Genomic DNA, 16,812 nt, shown 5'->3' on the forward strand with positions numbered 1-16,812 from the left:
GAAGTGGAACAGCTGGGACATGAACCAGGGCCCCTATGTGACCCCAGTATATGCAAGGTGAGGATTTAGCCACTAGGCTACTGTGCTGGGCCCCAGCCATCATAATTGAATCCTGGTGGCTGTATGAGAAGGGACACAAGGACATCTCCCTAAGAGCACACTCCAGTCTCTTACCAGGAGATGTCCAGGCCACGCCAGGACTCAGCCAATGAGCAGCCCTCACCAGAGACATTACACCAATCCTCTCCATCTCTGTTCAGGTGGTTCACCTCACTTCTCATTTTGTTAGTTTCCATTTTTCCCCTCTTCTTTTAATCTGCCTCCTCTGGTTCTATGAAGAAATGGTAACATCTTTGAATTTTTATGCACGGTGGCAACCCTAGGGCCCTTGCACAGTGTATCATTTATAAGTCCTTGAATTTAAAATATATATCTATATTTTATTTGAAATACAGAGAGACAAAGAGCTTCCATGCTCTGGTTTACTTCCAGGATGCCCATAATACCTATGGCCTAAGCCAGATCAAAAGCCAGGAGACAGGAGCACCATCCAAGTCCTCCATGCGAGTGGCAGAGACCCAAGCCCGTGACCCATCACCTACTGCTTCCTGTGTGTTGGCAGGCAGCAGAATAGCTCGGCTTGAGTCATGCACCCTCAAACGGAATCCAGGCATCCCACACGATGACTTCAGCACCTGGCCAAATGCCAGCCTCAGTATTTCCAAGTTCTGAATCTGTGGATTCAAACAAGGACAGAACAAATGTATATGTGTATATATAAACTTTTGAAAGAGAAGATCTTGCATCTGCTAGTTCACTCTTCAAATGGTCTCAACGGCTGGAGATAAACCAATCCAAAGACAGGAATCAGGTCTCTCACGAGGGTGCAGGGGCCCAAGGACTTCGGCTACTTTCCCAGGCCGGGATCAGGAAGCTGGATTGGAAGTGGAGCAGCAGGGACTAGAACCGACACCCATATATGGGATGCTGGTGCTGCAAGGTGGGGAATTCACCTGTTGAATCACTACTCCAGGCTCAAAAATAATTTTCAAACTGCAATATGGATCCCTGGGAGGAAGCAGTTATGGAGCAAAGAGTTGACTTCCTGTTCCTCACAAGGCCAATTAGATTGAGTTTCCAGGTCCTGGTTCCGGCCCTGGCCCAGCCCTGATTGTTGTGGGGCACTGAGGGAATGGATCAATCAATGAGAGAATCTGTCTCTCGATTGCTCTTTCTTTCACTTTTGCTCTCCCTCAATAAGTAAACAATTAGAAGATTTCATTACTCACCAACACATAGAACCTTTTTTTTTTCATGTCAAGTTTCCCTAAAGAAGACAGTGTAAAACCTATTTATACAGCAATCGAATTAGGTATTAAGCAATCTAGAGGTTAAATTGAAGTATGCAGAGGATGTGTGTGGGTTTTTGTAAACACTGTACCGTTCCATAAAAGTGGCTTGAGTACCCAAGGATTTTGAGCCAGGCACTCCAATACGGGATGCGGGCATCCTAAGCAGTGACTTCACAAGCACCATGCCGAATTCCCGCTACAGTCCTTCAATTCCGGATGGTCGCTGAGGGACAACTTTGTGCGTGAATGAATGAATGAATGAATGAAGCGCAATGTGTGATACCGGAGGAACAGGGAAAAAGAAAGTGACATTTTTGCAAGTCTAAGAAAACTGGAGTAGGGTGTAGAGGGGGAAGTTGTTGGCAAAAGACGTGCATATAAAATCATTCCAGCAGGAAATGTGCCACGTTTGAGAGGGAGGCTTGTGAAGTAAGCACAGCCACCAAGCCCAAACAGTTGAGAAATTCAGGCAGAGAACCCTCACGCCAAATCCCAGAACACGCCTGGAAGCACTGCAGTGAGGACGGGCAGTCTGTCCTTACAGGCATTCGGAGTCTGGGAGGGAGGAGGGAGTGGAGGAGGCAGGCAAGAGGAAGGAGGAACTCGGGGCAATTAAATCCATCAGAACGGAACCACCGCTAAAGAAGGTGAGTTTCCCGGCTTGTAAACCTTCCCACTGCTCCCCGAGCTTTGGGGTATGCAAATGCCTTTCCGCACTGGCAGCCCGGGGACGGGGTGGGGCTCCGAGGGAACTACCTCCAGCTCCATTCAAATTCTTGCATCTGCCCTCCCCCCATGGTTCTATCCCACACATTCAAGGTGCAGTTAATCCTGGCGGTGAGGTGCCCTTGTGCCGACAGTCAGAAAGTCCCTCCGCAAAGGAGATCAGCCCAAGAGGGAGGAGGGAATGGCAGCACTATCTTCACCAACTGGGAAGCTCCGGAAAGAGACTGAATCTCCTGTGATGCCCAGACACTCTGTCCAGGAAGGGCATGGCCCATTTCATGCATTTGATTCCAACCGCAGGAAGAGCCCAACTGTGGGATCCAGGCTCCTCCTTCTGGCCTGGTGTGCAGCATCAGGCACTGGGGACTTATCTAGGAGGAGCTTAATGCTAAAATCCCCCATAATTTCCCCTTATAGATTAGGGGGAAAGAACAGGACACATTTTCTAAAAATGCATTAGTCATGTCATTGTTAGGCTTTGGGGACCCCCAGAGTACACTAGACGGAAATTAATCAAGAGCAAAGAGTACGTCTTAAATGCAGTTCTTGTCCTCCAGGGGCCCACAGTCGGAGGCTACCAAAGAGATAATCCTGTGGAACCCTAAAGAATTTTATTTGAACCTGAGAAGGACAAACTCATATAGTAGTGGAATCCTTTTGTAAACATTGCCATGTTATGCCCTTATTTTATAGCAGATTCTGAGCTAAGTGGCATTAGGAAGAAAGAAGAGACAGTGGGAGCAAAAGACCCTTCTGGCCCCTCAGAGTTCACTGGATACAGCAACAAAGACTGACTTTGCTTAAACATGTTCCCATCCCATCCCACTCCCCCATCCCCACCCTCAGAACAAAGACTTCTCTGGAAAGCCATAGACAGGTCAGGAATATCAGAATCAGGGCTTGGAGTGGCAGGGTCACAGGTCAGCTCTGGAAAGCCGGACAGTGGGAACTAAGCAACAGTTTGCCCTCAAAGCCACGACTGGGCTACACCTGTCCAAAGACTATAAAACGCCAAAGGTTACAGGTGAGTCTGATTGATTCCATTGGAATCCTGCAGCCACTGATTTACCAAGAGGACAAGACCCCTCCTGATTAACACTCTCCCCAAAATGTGTGAAATGGAAAAGCAGAGCCCTGGGCCAGTGTGGTGGTGGTGAAGTCACTGCCTGCCCCAGCGGCAACCCAATGGGCGCCAGCTTGAGTCCCAGCTGCCGATCAACCCCTTGCTGTCTAGAGAAGGAGTGTTGGAGCCCACAGTGTTGGGAGACCTGGATCAAGTTCCAGATGCCTATATGCAGCTATCTGGGGAGTAAACCAGCAGATGGAAGATCTCTCTCTCTCTCTCTCTCTCTCCCCGTCTTTATGATTCAAACAAGAAAAAAAAAGGACCAGGTCCTTCCGCTTAATGACCCCATGAGATCACATTACCCCTTGAGGGTGGCGTCAAGACTAGCATTACACTTGTCCAGTTTTAGTCCTCCACAAAGGCCCCCTCCAGGTCTGGCGCTGCTCAGTTGGCAGTGAGCCTGAGACAGCCCTTCCTGCCATCCCTCGAGGAAGATGTATGCCTCCCAACACACTCAGGTCCTGAGATGAACTTGATGGTGTCTCCCTACAATTTGTAAGCTCAAAGTCAATCACTCCAGGTTAGTCAGTTTTTCTCTATTTGAGCTCAAGCACTGGAAAGGAGAGAAAATTGGGAGAGAAAATTTACTTCAGCTCATAGTTTGCAGGTGCACAATCCAAGATGGGGCGGTGCCTGGTGGAGTGCGGGCCTTGGCAGAGCAAGGTGAAGGCATGAAAATAGAGAGACAGAGATACTCCTGGAACTCACTGTTACGTAACCAACCCCCAGGGCAAGCCCCTCCAATGAGCTGAGAACCACTGCCCAGGCCCACCTCCCAGCCAACAGGACTTCCTCTCTGAACCCATTCAGGCATGAAACATCAGCATGAGGCCGGGGTTAGCTGTCTACACAAGTTTGCAAAGCCAAATCATATGTAAGCATGATGTATATGTATTTGGAGATGAGGCCTACAAAGTGGTATTAAATGTCAAATGAGATCAGAATGAGGGCTCTGATAGGAAAGGAGAGATATTGGGCAGGTGTTACACCACAGCAAGCAGCCACTCCATATTGGAGCAGTGCAGTTTGTCATCCTGGATGATCTATTTCCCATCTAGTTCCTTTTTAAGGTGCTTGGGAAGGCAAAAGGGAATGATCCGAGTACTTTGGCCTCTGCTACCCATGTGAGAGACCTAGACAGTTCCTAGGCCTTTGGCTTGAGCCTGACACAGTCCTTGCTGTTGCAGCCATTTAGAGAGCAAACCAGCAGGTGCAAGATCTCTCTTTTTCCATCACTCTGCCTTTCAACTGATAAGTAAATTTCTTAAAAAGAAGAAGAAGAAGAAGAAGATGCATCTGGGCCCAGCGTGATAGCCTACTGGCTAAATCCTTGCCTTGCATCTGCCAGGATCCCATATGGTCTCCAGTTCATACCCCAACTGTTTTGTTTCCCTGGACCAGTCCCCTGCTTGTGGTCTGGGAAAGTAGTAGAGGATAGCCCAAGACATTGGGACCCTGTACCCATGTGGGAGACCCAGAAGAAGCTCCTGGCACCCAGCTTTGGATCAGCTCAGCTGTGGTCATTGTAGCCACTTGAGGAGTGAACCAGCAGATGGAAGGTCTTTCACTCTGTATCTCCTTCTCTCTGTGTATCTGCCTTTACGATTAAAAAAAAAAACAAACAACAACAAAACAGAACTCTCTCTCTCCTTCTTCTTTCTATCACTCCCTTGCTTACTTTGTCAGAAGTCACACCCAGCAAGAGAACTCTCACAATGAACAAAATTTGAACTTGGACTCCTAGCCTCCAGAACTACTGGAGAAGGAATGCTGCCTAGTCTATAGTGTTTAGTTATAGCAGCCCCAACAAAGACATGCAGGGGCCAGGTGGATGAGCAGCTGATCTGGCTCTGGTCCCTCACCTGTGAAGCCAGATCAACACCAAAGGCTTTTCTAGATTTAAAATCTGGTGTTTCCATGTACCTGAGGGTCAACTGTTTACCAATGCACATTTGTCCACAGCTCAACTTGGTTCTGAACCCTTGATGGTGAGAGTAGATGGTCTTCATGGTTGTCAGATAAAATACAGGACGTGCAGTTACATTTGAATGTTAGATAAAGAATGAACCCTTTTGTATATAAGTGTGTCTCAGGTGATATTTGGGACAAATATTTGGGACATTTGCTAAATCCGGCAATTCCACATATTTACCTTCTGTTCTTCAAACATTAGCCCTATAGAAGGATAGGCCTTGACTTGCCTCGAAACGCCCCCAACACAGTATTTGCTAAATGTTTTTTGGATTTCACAAAATAAACATGATTTGATTTTTAACATGATAAGCAACTTTTCATTTTTTGCAATTAAAAATATTTATTCTCGGAGCATGCCCCACATGCGGGACTTGGGGTGGGTGGGTGAGGCTTCTCCCTCAATATCCCCCTCTACCTCAGATATATGAAGGAAACAATATGGAAATAATAGTCTTACCCACTTTCCTGTAGCCCTTGACCCTTTTGCCCAAATTAACTATGTAAAGATTGACAAAATAAAAAAAATGATTATTAAAAAAAATTTATAATCCTTATCTCATTACTAAAGAAAAGTCCTTAAACACTGTAAATACTACAAACCAGCCTTGTGGCGGTTTGAATCCAGCCCTTGAGCTCATGCAGTAATCTAAACCTAAAAGTCATAAATCCATGGTCCTACGAGGGTTGCCACTTGACCCAGTGACGTTGTATAGAGGATTCAATTGGATTAGGCCAAGGTAGAGGCCCCTGACTGAATCCTGGTGACTTTAAACAAGGAGATGCGAGCAGACACACTCCTTGTCTTTCACTTGTCCTGCATCGTCTCATCACCGCCAGGGGAGGGCGCTGCACCTTGCACCTCCAAGAGTGTGAGCTGAAAGGCGTTTTTCACCTGAATAAATCAGCTGAAACAATGTCCCATCCTGGGCAGTTCATTATAAGTAGTAAAGAGCTAACTAACATAACATTCTCCACATTTAGTGAATTCTAAAGATTCAACTAGAGAAAAATGTTGATCACATTGTTGTTTTGTTTCTTAGGCAACCAAGTAAAGCTTCAAATCAGTCTGGCACTGTCTGACTAACATATTTGGGAACTTTAGCAGGTTATTTTTAGTTGAATGGTTTGTACAACTGCTTGACATTTTTGCTTTTGCTGCCAGGAATCTCAAGATTAAAACACAGGTCAACTGCTTCAAGTCTTCTCTGCAGTCATTCCTGGGCCCCGAGCTCTTTAAACCTTCTTAATTAGAACATTCCCGCTGGAAGATGCTTTAAGAATTTTTAAAGAAAAAGAGATTTAAAAATATAACAAGTTTGGCCCTAGTAAACGATGCTGTAGACGAAAGCCAAAGATGTGGCTGTTGAGTGGGATCTGACTAGTTGACTCTGTGAGGATGACTGTCACACTAAATGTTCATTTTAGCTTCCTACTCAGAATGTTACAATGTTAGGGCTGGAGGGACAATCATGTCTAGTCCAATTCCGGATGCGCTGACACAGGATTTGGAGACTCAGACTCCCTGAATTTGTAGGAATTCCTGGAGTCAAGATTAGGATCCTCAAGTCTTTCTGCAGAAGAAATGAGGAGGCCCAGGAGAGCCAAGTGTCTGGCATGTGAGCTGGTGACAGGCATGGATGAAGGGCACAGTACCCGGCTTCCTTAGCCAGTCAACTTCCCTGCTGGGAGCCAGGGAGAGCCAAGACAGGTGTTCACTAACGTTTTGTTCATATTGGACAGGAGATGGGCGTGGGATGCTGGGAAATGACAGACGTAAGAACATTTGCTTCAAATAATAGCAACATGCTCTCCTATCTGTTCTGGAATTTCACAGTTCACTGAACACTTCCCTCATATTATCTCTTTCCAATCTAACAATGCGATTTATCAAAATGAGATTGTTTTCTACCTTTACTTCAGACAAGAAAATGAAGGCGTGGCCATCGTAGTTGCAAAGCCAATGAAGGGAGTTGGGCTTGTAATCAATTTTCTACTACTAAGCCTCACACACATACAGATTATGGTTAAAGTGCCTGTCTTTTAAAAGCTTGATTTATTGCTTTGAGTCACACAGCACTACATGATTATTAAGATTCAAATAATTCAGGGAATACAGGCGTAAAAAAAGGTCAGAGTGTATCCCACCCTGTCACGCTCTCAAATACTTTTGTCAGTTTTCTTTTTTAAGATTTATTTATTTTTATTGGAATGGCAGGTTTACAGAGAGAGGAGATATGGAGAGAAGAGATTTTCCATCTGCTAGTTCACTCCCCAAATGGCTACAACATCTGGAGCTGCTCTGGTCTGAAGTCAGGATCCAGGGGACTTACTGCTGAGCTGTTCTCTGCTGCTAAAACAGGTACATCAGCAGGGAGCAGATCGGAAGTGGAGCAGCTGGGACTTGACCCAGCACCCATGTAGGATGCTGTTGGAAGAGGCCCCAGTTTCATCCGTTTTCAAGTTTCCTTCTTGGATGTCTTTCTAAGTAATTTTCAGGCATTTTTGTTGAATGGATCAAACTACACACATCACTGGACTTTTTTTCTTTTAATGTGTCTTAATTGTGTTTACCTGCTTTTCAAAGGATCCACATTTGAAAACAGGACAATAGTTGCATATGCACATGCATCTATGGCAAGCAAATGTTACATCTACCCCAAGTCCGACGGTGGAGAGCCACAGATGCCAGTGCCCAGGAACGGTGCCCACGGGTCCTGCAAGTCCCAGACACTTCTTTTCCCTTCAGAGCAGGCGGTTGTGATATACACTATGTGGTGTTACAATTTTTGTGGCTCTAAGCAAACTGCTATTTAAATTATGACTGGCTGTTACTATACTTTTGATGTGGGTTGGGCAGGAAGTCAATGAGGGGCAAGGAACTAGGGACTTCTGACAGCAAAGCTCTCTGGACCATGCCAATCCCACCACCTTCTGGTTCCACATGGCTGAAGACCGGGCATGCCCACCACCATCAGCCTCACTTTCCCTCACACTCCAGACCCTGTGACAGCGTTGGGAAGAATCCACCTCCAACTCTGCCTCCTTTGGATCTTCAATCTAACCCTGCTCAGATCATCATCCCTACCCTGCGGGAAGGACAACTCCAGCCTTCTTGGGGGATAGTCTCTCTCCTGAGGTCACCCTTACCCACTCTGCTTGTGTATTATCTCTTTACCATTGTTTTTCTGACCTTCAGCTGCATCTGGTTATATTCTTACAGGCTGGAAGACAAGAAACTGGACCAAGGCTAGCTGGGAATCTGAGTGATTTTCTTTTACCTATTTCTTTGCCTACATTTTTCCCCCATCTTTCACTTATTTTTGCTTATTTTGCTGCGGGTACATTGCAAGTAACTAATTAATTCAGGAATCATTTGTGCCTCATAGGACTTGTCGATTAAAAGAGAAAAGGACCTGCCCAAGATCCTTTGGAAAAATCATGAAGCTTGAAGTTAAAATTGTCACCAGATATTGGTAAATTAGTCCACCTTGGTTAGCCCAGGATGACCAAGCTTTGGAATCAGAATCAAGAACTAGCCTAGTCAGGACTCAATAAAGTTATTGTCTATGAGCACTTGTTCAGACCCCATCTGTCATGTGGGCTTGAGCATACTCTGTGTTCCATGGATTGGAGTTTGGATTAATGAGCTAACTCACATCAGTGTCCTGTACCATGATAACGACCACGGCAGGATTGACAACCATAGAATGATGCTAAGAGAAGATGGGGATGTGACAGCAACTGCAAGGTTATCAAAACCAGGAATGAATGCCTTTTATTAAGCGCTATCAAATCCGTATGGCTCTCTGGAATATGCTCTGGAGACAGCACTGATAGTGAGACTCCAGTTTTGAGAAGCTCAAGATCCCCGGCTGAACTTTTGTTGGTGGGGAAAGGGGATACAGAAAACTACAACTCCCAAGATACACGAGTCCAGCCCCCGGCCCAAGACAATGCGTCCTTCGTAACTCTCGCCGGTCTCCAAGTCAAAACTACAATCCCAGAGGGCTCTGCCGCGGCGCCCTTGCCGCCCCCGCCCCGTTTCGTCACGCCCACTTTTTTGAAGAAAAACTGCGTCTGCGTTGCCTACTGGGAAGTGTAGTTCGGCAGTGCCCGGAGCCCTCCAGGCCTGGGAGCTACAGTAAAGCTGGTGAGCTGGCAGCGCTGCAGCACCCGCTCCCTTAACCGTCCGTCGGCAAGAGGCATCCGGCGCGGCGGGTCTGCGCTCGGCGTCGGCGGCCGCGCCAGCTGGGAAGGAGGACAGCACCAAGCGCCAGCCCGGAGGAGGTAGCGGGCCGAGCGGGGAGGGAGAATCCAAACGGTGATGGTAGGGGTGGGAGCGGGCCCGGAAGTGGCGTGGATCGGAGGGTCCCCGCGGACCCGGGAAGAGAGGCGGCCGGGCGGTGGGACGGCGTTGTGGTTTGGGGCTGACGGGGAGAGCGCTCATGCCGGAGCCCCAGCGCTCTAGCTGGCGGAGGCAGCGCGGCTCACGGGACCCCGGCCGGGATCGGTCCCGGGGGAGCTAGCTGGAGGGCTTCCAGGGGCCCAGCCTTCCCCAGCGGCCCTCACTGCAGGGTCTCCGAGGGGCAGGTGCGTTTGGGAGGCCTTTGCCGAAGAGAGCTGTGTGGTCTGAACCACGTCAGAGAAATGGGGTCTCTGAAGATGTCCTAAAAATAGCTCGGCTGGGGCGGGGGGGAAACTAACTGGAAAGTTACCAGGATGAGCCTGTGGTGCAGTAAATTCATTTACGTAATAGAAGAAAAAAGAGAGAGAGAACTGAATTATTAGCTTTGGACATTGATGACTAGTGAGGTTACAGATGAATTGCAGTTTGTATCTTTCTGGAACTTGTGATTTTATGTTACTTTTTTTGGTGTGCCTGAGAGTTCTTGAACTGCGCCATGGTGTGGCGCTTTCGAGGCCAGGTGTTGGGGCTTGTGCGGGCTGATTTAGCAGAGAAAGCAGGGGGTTGGCCGCGGTGCTGAGAGCTCATACCTGTTTCCTTCTTCCAGGTTGGGAAGAGGCTGTTTGGCAAGCACCATGCCATGGTATGTGGTTGTTTGGATCCATTGTCCTCCTGGTTTAAAATGTTCCCTTCTTCCTTATCTGACGGGTATAGGTTGCACCACAGAACTTCCTTGGCAATTGCATAACTTAGCTTGGCTAGAGGATGGAAGAGAGGAAAATATTGCAGCTGAATGTCTGCGTTTGCCAGAAAAACGGAGAGAGAGATCTGCCATCTGCCGGTTCACTCTCCAAATGCCAGACAAGGCTGGAGCTGGCTGGAGCCGACAGCCAGAACTCCGCTGGGGTCTCCCAGGCGGGTGGCAGGGACCTCGGCATTGGGCATCTTCTGTTGCCTTCCCAAGCATTCCAGCAGTGAGCTGGGACTGGAATCCACACTCATGGGCTGCAAGCTTAACCCCTGCCTCACAGCTCTATCCCTTGGAATACCTTTAAGGCTTATAGTTTGTTTTCTTTGCCCTTTATTAGCATCTGTATTTTAACCTGTGCTATTTCCGTCCCTGCGTGCTTTCATTCTTATCATTACACAAGCTTGAATGCATCCCTTAGGTTGGCTGCTTCTGCATTTCCTGGGACAAACGCTTGTTAAAGTCAAGGCAGAAACATGACTGTGAATAAATAATGTTTCCTTCGGCCTTTTCTTGTCTTCCCAGCTTTTGCCCACTTTCCAGGTAAAGGTTGAGGTTTCTGCGGTAAGACCTTCCTTGTTACAATGTCTCTGCCCCTTACAGAGGAGCAGAGGAAGAAAATTGAAGAGAATCGGCAGAAGGCACTGGCCCGCAGAGCTGAGAAGCTGTCGGGGGAACAGCCCCAGAACTCCTCCATAGCTGCGTGCCAGTCCCCGCACAAGCAGGGCCCTTCCCAGCATCCCCCACAGAAGCCTTCAAGGCCACTGAGCCATGGGGTCTTTTCCAAGCAACAGAACCTCAGTGGGCCTTCTAGCAGTGACCAAAGACCTCAGAATCCCCACTGTTCTCATCTCAGCACACCCAAGCCAACACAGGCGACAGAGAAGAGGCAGGAAGAGGTGTCCACAGCCTGCCACAGCACCCCAAATCCGGTGACCCACACTGGGATCTCTCCTCCCTTGGCGCAAAGTTCTCTGAAGGACCAGTCGACTCCCTTTGCTGATACAACTCATGAGCCCTTGACTAACACAGGAAGTTTTCCGAAAGCTCCAGTTTCTTCTTCCGGACAACCTCCCCAGGATCTTGGAGGATGGGAGAGCAGTGCAGCGATTCCGTCCACGTCTTCCTCCTCCACACAGAATCTTTGCAGTACCCCTTGTGGGTCAGGGACTACGACCCCCAAAACAGAAAGACTGCCACAGACATCAGGGGCTCCACTGCCAAAAGCAGTCAGCTCCCAGCAGGGGATTTGCGTGAGGAGCGGAGATCGGTTCCAGGTGAAGATTGGCTACAATGCAGAACTCATTGCAGTGTTCAAGAGCCTGCCCAGCAGAAGTTACGGTAATGAGTTCTTGGTGCTTCGGGCTAGCTTTTATTCTTCTTCTAGTTTTAGAATCTCTGAAGACTAACGATTTCTCATAAATCTTAAGGGAGAGCGTTCTGGCCATCCAGTTGCCATGTCTTCTATGGGGACTTGGGTCCTCTATCTGATTGAGTCTCTCCAATGGCCATCAGACTTGGGAACTGCTGCCTGGTCATGCGAGGAGTGGGTAAACATTTCCTGAGAAGCCAGCTCCTCTGCCAGGTGCCCCGTGTCCACAACAACAGTTTTTTGTGTGATATAAGATTTTTAAAACACTGGCGCTAGTGCAGCGGGTTCCGTTAGCATAGTCAGGTTGACCCGTGTGGAGATTGGAGTGGGGATATGGCTGCTGCTGCTGCCACTGTGTGGGATTTGAAAAATTCTCTCTGTTTACTGTTCTCCATGGAATGAATCCAGGGTGGAGGGTGACTTAGTGCTCAACTGTTTTGAACATGGTGTCCATTGACTGCTGACTCGGAAGACAAGCTCTTGTTGAGGGCCTCAGTGCCAGCGTTAATAGCAGCTGCCGCCTTTTGCTTCATTTCAGACCCTGCCAGCAAGACGTGGAGCTTCAGCATGTCCGACTATGGTGCCCTGAGTGAGTAGGCACACCGTTGCCTGACGTGGAGGGGATCCTGGCTTTGGAAACTGTCCCTGGGGTAGCTGATGTCCTCTGGCTTAGATGTGCTTGGTTTTGTAGTGAGAGCTTTTGTGTTCACCATTCCCCTGTTCCTTCCCACTCTGCCAGCCTTAGGTGGCTTCTTGGGACAAATGTCACTGGGATTACAAACGAAAGCTCAGGCTCTGTGGTGCCCGTAGCTCATCCTGAGGCCTCAAGTTACACTTATATTGCTTGTAAGAGCCATTTTGCAAGCGGGTATACTGAGGCCCAAAGAGGACAAATAACTAATGTACTAACAGCTAGTCAAATTGCCTAGCAGTGGCAGGCAGGCCCTGCTCCTGGGAAGGTAACAGGTCAGCAAACTATACCAGTCCCTGCCACCATCTTGTGTGACGCTGAGTGCAGGAAGGTTCCCTGCCCAGCCATCCAGGTGTGGTTCCAGCCTGAGCCTCAGTAGCCCCCAGCCGCCCCTCTGTCTGGAGCCCCTGCAGCCCCCGGCCGCCCCTCTGTCCAGAGCCCCAGTAGCCCCCGGCCGCCCAGCTCTGGTTTGTGAGATTTTGTTGACAGGTCAGCATCAAGGATTTCCTCTCCTGGTCCTGGTGCCTGGAGCTGAAATTATGTGCAGGGTTTTAGCCACACAGGGTCTCACTCAGCTCCCCCAGCAGCCATTTCCCTGTTTTCTCTTCCCTCTGCTAGTTCAAACAGGGAAGAATGAGGTTGCATGTTCAGATGGCGGCTCTGTAGACCTGGAGTCACTGTGCATTCTCCAGAGCAGGGCGGGGGAGGGGCACAGCTGACCAGCTGGCTGTGGAACTCCCTGGCTGTCTCTTTGATCTGCGCTTCCTGGAACACGTGGCATCAGGGTGGTATCTCTTGTGGGGAACTGTCGTGCTTGTTTGCAAGGACTGCCATAGCTCAGACTGGGGGCCTTGAACGAACGGCCTGAGCTGGAGGCTGGCAGTCCTTGGCAGGGCTTGGCAGGGCCTGGAAGGACTTGGCAGGGCCTGGAAGGACTTGGCAGGGCCGAGCTCCTGTGCACCTGCATCGTTGATATTCTCTCCTTGGAAGGACATCAGATTGGGTTAGGGCTACCTGGTAGCCTCTTTTAGCTTAGTAACCTCCTTAGAGGTCTCATCTCTGGGGTCAGTTGCATTCTGGGTGTTAGGACTTGGACATAGGAATTTGAGAGGGAGATGATTCAGTTGGTGGCCTTTTTTGGAATACTCTTTTTTTTTCTTTTAATGATTTATTTGTTTATTTCAAATACAGAGTTACAAAGAGAGAGAAAGAGGTATCTTTTCATCTGCTGATTACTTCCCAAGAGGCTGCAGTGGCCAAAGCTAGGCCAGCCTGCAGCCAGGAGCTTCTGATGTTGTTTTACTTGAGCTAAATACCTGGATCTTGCTCAAACCCCACCTCGTACTTATTATAGAGCACAGGAAAGTACAGAAACACGTAACATTAAGAAAAGAAACTATGTCACATAAGCCGCCCACACAGTCGCCATTAACACCTCTTTCTAGTCTTCATGCATTGAGACACGAATTTTCTAAATTGTGTGGTTCTTGCCTTTGTTTGTTAATTTTACATGAACAAAAATGTTAACAGTTAATTAACTATGGGTGATGAAAGCATAGGTGACTATTACAATGGGCCATTTTAAACTTCAAAAAGAATGGTATATTGTTGAATCCAAAACTATTTGTACACATTTGTCTTTTCCGAAATTCTTAGTGAAAATAATTTGTGGTACGTAACATTCCGTCGTATGGGTCATAAACTGCATCGACTGAGTTCCTGCTGTTGAATTGCGGCGTGCTGGTCTGTTTTAAAGCTGGCACCTTGGGGCATTCCTGCCTTCGGCTTGTTAGTTGGTGCGGGTTCCCAGCAGTGGGGTCCTCGTGACCGCCATCTAGAGCTCCTGTTACGCGTGATCCCACGTGACGTCCCAAAAGGCTTAATCCCAGCTCACAATATGATGTCTTCTTCTTTTTTTTTAATCCCACAATCTTGGAGAAGTCAAAACAAAACAACAACAACAAAACTGGCTTTCTATTTCTCAATTCAGGAGGATGAATGTTTCTCTCAATATTTACAAATCATTTTTTCACTTATTGCTTTCATCCCTGGTCATTGCAGCCGTCTGGGGAGTGAACCAGCTGAGGAAAGATCTCCCTCACACGGTCTAGAAAGAAAAGATTCCCCAAAGCTCCAGTTATACCTGCCAACGTCATTGTCCCTACCCAAGCACCCAGCGTCTCCTGGAAGTCATTGTGAAGTCATGTGCCTCCTCACTCCGGTCCTGTTTCTCTCTCGCAGTGAAAGCAGCGGGACGCCTCCCTGCCGTCACCCTGCAGCCCCTGGAGGGGGCCGAGGGCAGCAGCACACAGACCAGCCTGCCCTCCGCCCCGTCACTCGCCTTCGTCAAGGGGCGATGCATGCTCATCTCCCGCGCCCGCTTCGAGGCCGACATTGGCTACTCCGAGGAGCTGATCGCCCTGTTTAAGCAGATGGAGTCCAGAATTTACGGCAAGTGATGGGTCTGATTCCCGGGATGCATTGCGGTCTGAGATCTCATCACAGTGTCTTTAATCTGTCTGAGAATGACACTTAGTCATTCTTTTCCTGGCTTGCTTCTCTTACTGTAGGAGCATTTCAGGGGTTCCAGAGAGTGAGCATAGAGTGTGGGGGGCTCTTGGTCGCCAAGGCCTCCCAAAGAGAAGATTCCCACCATGTTTCTCAGTCACCTTGTCTTCACCATCCAAACCCATCTGTTTTTGTTTTGGTCTTGCCAAAAAATAGGTGGTGACCCTAAAAATAAATGCCTTTCCACGCTGAGACAGTGGTTTCCAACCTGAGCAGGAGCGGGACCCCTTCTGCTGCAAGTGTTGGCCTCACTCCAGGAGGTAGTGATAGGACCACGTGACCTGCTGCTTTCTCCCTTATTTGCTTTTATTTGCTTTTATTTGAAAGGAAGAGAGGCAGAAAGAGAGTGGTATCTTCCATCCACCAGTTGACTGCCTAAGTGCCTGCAATGGCTGGGGCTGGGCCCGGCCAAGGCCAAGAGCTTGGCCTGAGTTGGCCACAGGGGCCCCAGTTCTCGGGCCTTTACCTGCTGTCTGGCAGGGTGTGCATTAGCAGGAAGTTGGACTTGGAAGTGGAGCTGGTTCCCAGTCCTGGCCCCCTTTGGGTGAGTGGTTTATTTTTCTGCTGGGCTCAGTAGTGCTGCCGTCTGAGGAGTGTCATCATGAGCCTCATCGTCTGCTGCTCATGCAGGGAGGCTGGTGATGTGGGGGAGGCGGTGCCTGGCCTTTAGTATTATCAGATCCTCAGAGGAGACTGCTAGTTGAAGACCATCAGCCAAAGCCAGGCGGTTCTGGGCTACATGTTTGTGAGTTGCTTTCAATCCTGTCTGGTTGGAATACAGGGTGAGAGAGGCTTTGGGGTTCTGAGTGCGTAGGGTGAGTCTAGCTTAGTGGTTAGGACACCAGTTGGGGTGTCTAACCCATGCTAGAGGCCCTGGGTTCTAGACCTTGCTGCTGACCTCAGCTTCCTGATTTTCCCAAATGATAGATGGTGAGAGGAGGAATTAACCACTGCTGGGCAGTGAGAGAATCACGCCCCTCGGTTCATGTTGTACGCCATCTGTACTACACTCTCCCAGTTAGCAGACAGTGTCCTAACAGCTGTAACAGTAATTCACAAGAACGAGCCCTTTGCAGTGCAATTTTTCCCTGCATTCCAGGACAAGCACTCTGTGTTGAAACTCCGTGAAATCCTTGCAGTAACCCTGTGAAGGAGGAACTGTTTAGTGTTCTCATTTTTCACAATGGGAAAACCAAAACCCAGAATTGCTCCATGATTCGAACGTAGGAGCAACGACCAGCCGACCACACACAACTTGTTTCCCCATGTGGGAAACACAGCCCCCACCCACTCCTAAGCCATGAAGGGCAGCAAGGGCCTCTCCTGACACAGTGCCTGGCCCAACGGGGCTACCGAACCAGCATAAGCCTGCGTGTTACCCTGTCTCGGACATTCCTGGTCGTGTATCCCCATAGCACCGTTTGTCACAGCCCTCGTGGCCTGCTGTTGTCCCCACCTCTGCTGGTCCGTTTTCCCTGTTTGTTCTGGAAGCCTCAGGGGCAGGTGCTGTCATGATCACAGCATCCGCAGGGCCCAGTGCAGGACCGGTCTTTGTCAAGTTTGGAGACATAGCCAAGGGTTGTGGCAGGGTATCCCATTTGTTTACTTCTTTTCTTCTCCTTGCAGATGTCAAGACCAGGAAGTGGAACTTTCTCTTGGAAGAGCACAATAAGCTAAGTAAGAAGCCTGCCTTGCTGCTTTGCAATCATGCTATCTCTGAGCTTTCCTGGCCTGCCTTTAAACAAACGTGTGGCCAGAGTCCCTCCTGCCTTTGCCGCGGTAACTGCAGGTGCGCAAGCCCAGGGCAGCCTTGTCTGTGTCTGCCGAGGTGGTGGCCTGAGGTGGCTTGA

At 48.9% G+C, this 16,812-nt stretch overlaps 1 protein-coding gene across 3 annotated transcripts in view; it reads left to right on the top strand.

Annotated features, from left to right (window-relative positions):
- The first annotated feature begins 9,278 nt into the window (after positions 1 to 9,278).
- SMARCAL1 (SWI/SNF related, matrix associated, actin dependent regulator of chromatin, subfamily a like 1) overlaps positions 9,279 to 16,812 on the top strand; it is a 49,941-nt gene continuing 42,407 nt past the window's right edge. The window contains exons 1-6 of one of the 3 annotated variants that reach the window (XM_040986484.1): positions 9,279 to 9,465; positions 10,191 to 10,226; positions 10,857 to 11,672; positions 12,242 to 12,292; positions 14,636 to 14,845; positions 16,589 to 16,639. In XM_040986484.1, coding sequence (XP_040842418.1) covers positions 10,916 to 11,672; positions 12,242 to 12,292; positions 14,636 to 14,845; positions 16,589 to 16,639 — 1,069 coding nt within the window. In that variant the 5' untranslated portion in view covers positions 9,279 to 9,465; positions 10,191 to 10,226; positions 10,857 to 10,915. Of the gene's footprint in view, positions 9,466 to 9,749; positions 9,769 to 9,861; positions 10,227 to 10,856; positions 11,673 to 12,241; positions 12,293 to 14,635; positions 14,846 to 16,588; positions 16,640 to 16,812 lie in introns of those variants that run through there. The other 2 variants (XM_040986487.1, XM_040986486.1) reach the window with 2 other exon arrangements.

The sequence above is a fragment of the Ochotona curzoniae genome, unplaced genomic scaffold (assembly GCF_017591425.1).
Source record: "Ochotona curzoniae isolate NIBS_2020 unplaced genomic scaffold, NIBS_Ocur_1.0 contig_4514, whole genome shotgun sequence".
Classification (NCBI taxonomy): Eukaryota; Metazoa; Chordata; class Mammalia; order Lagomorpha; family Ochotonidae; genus Ochotona; species Ochotona curzoniae.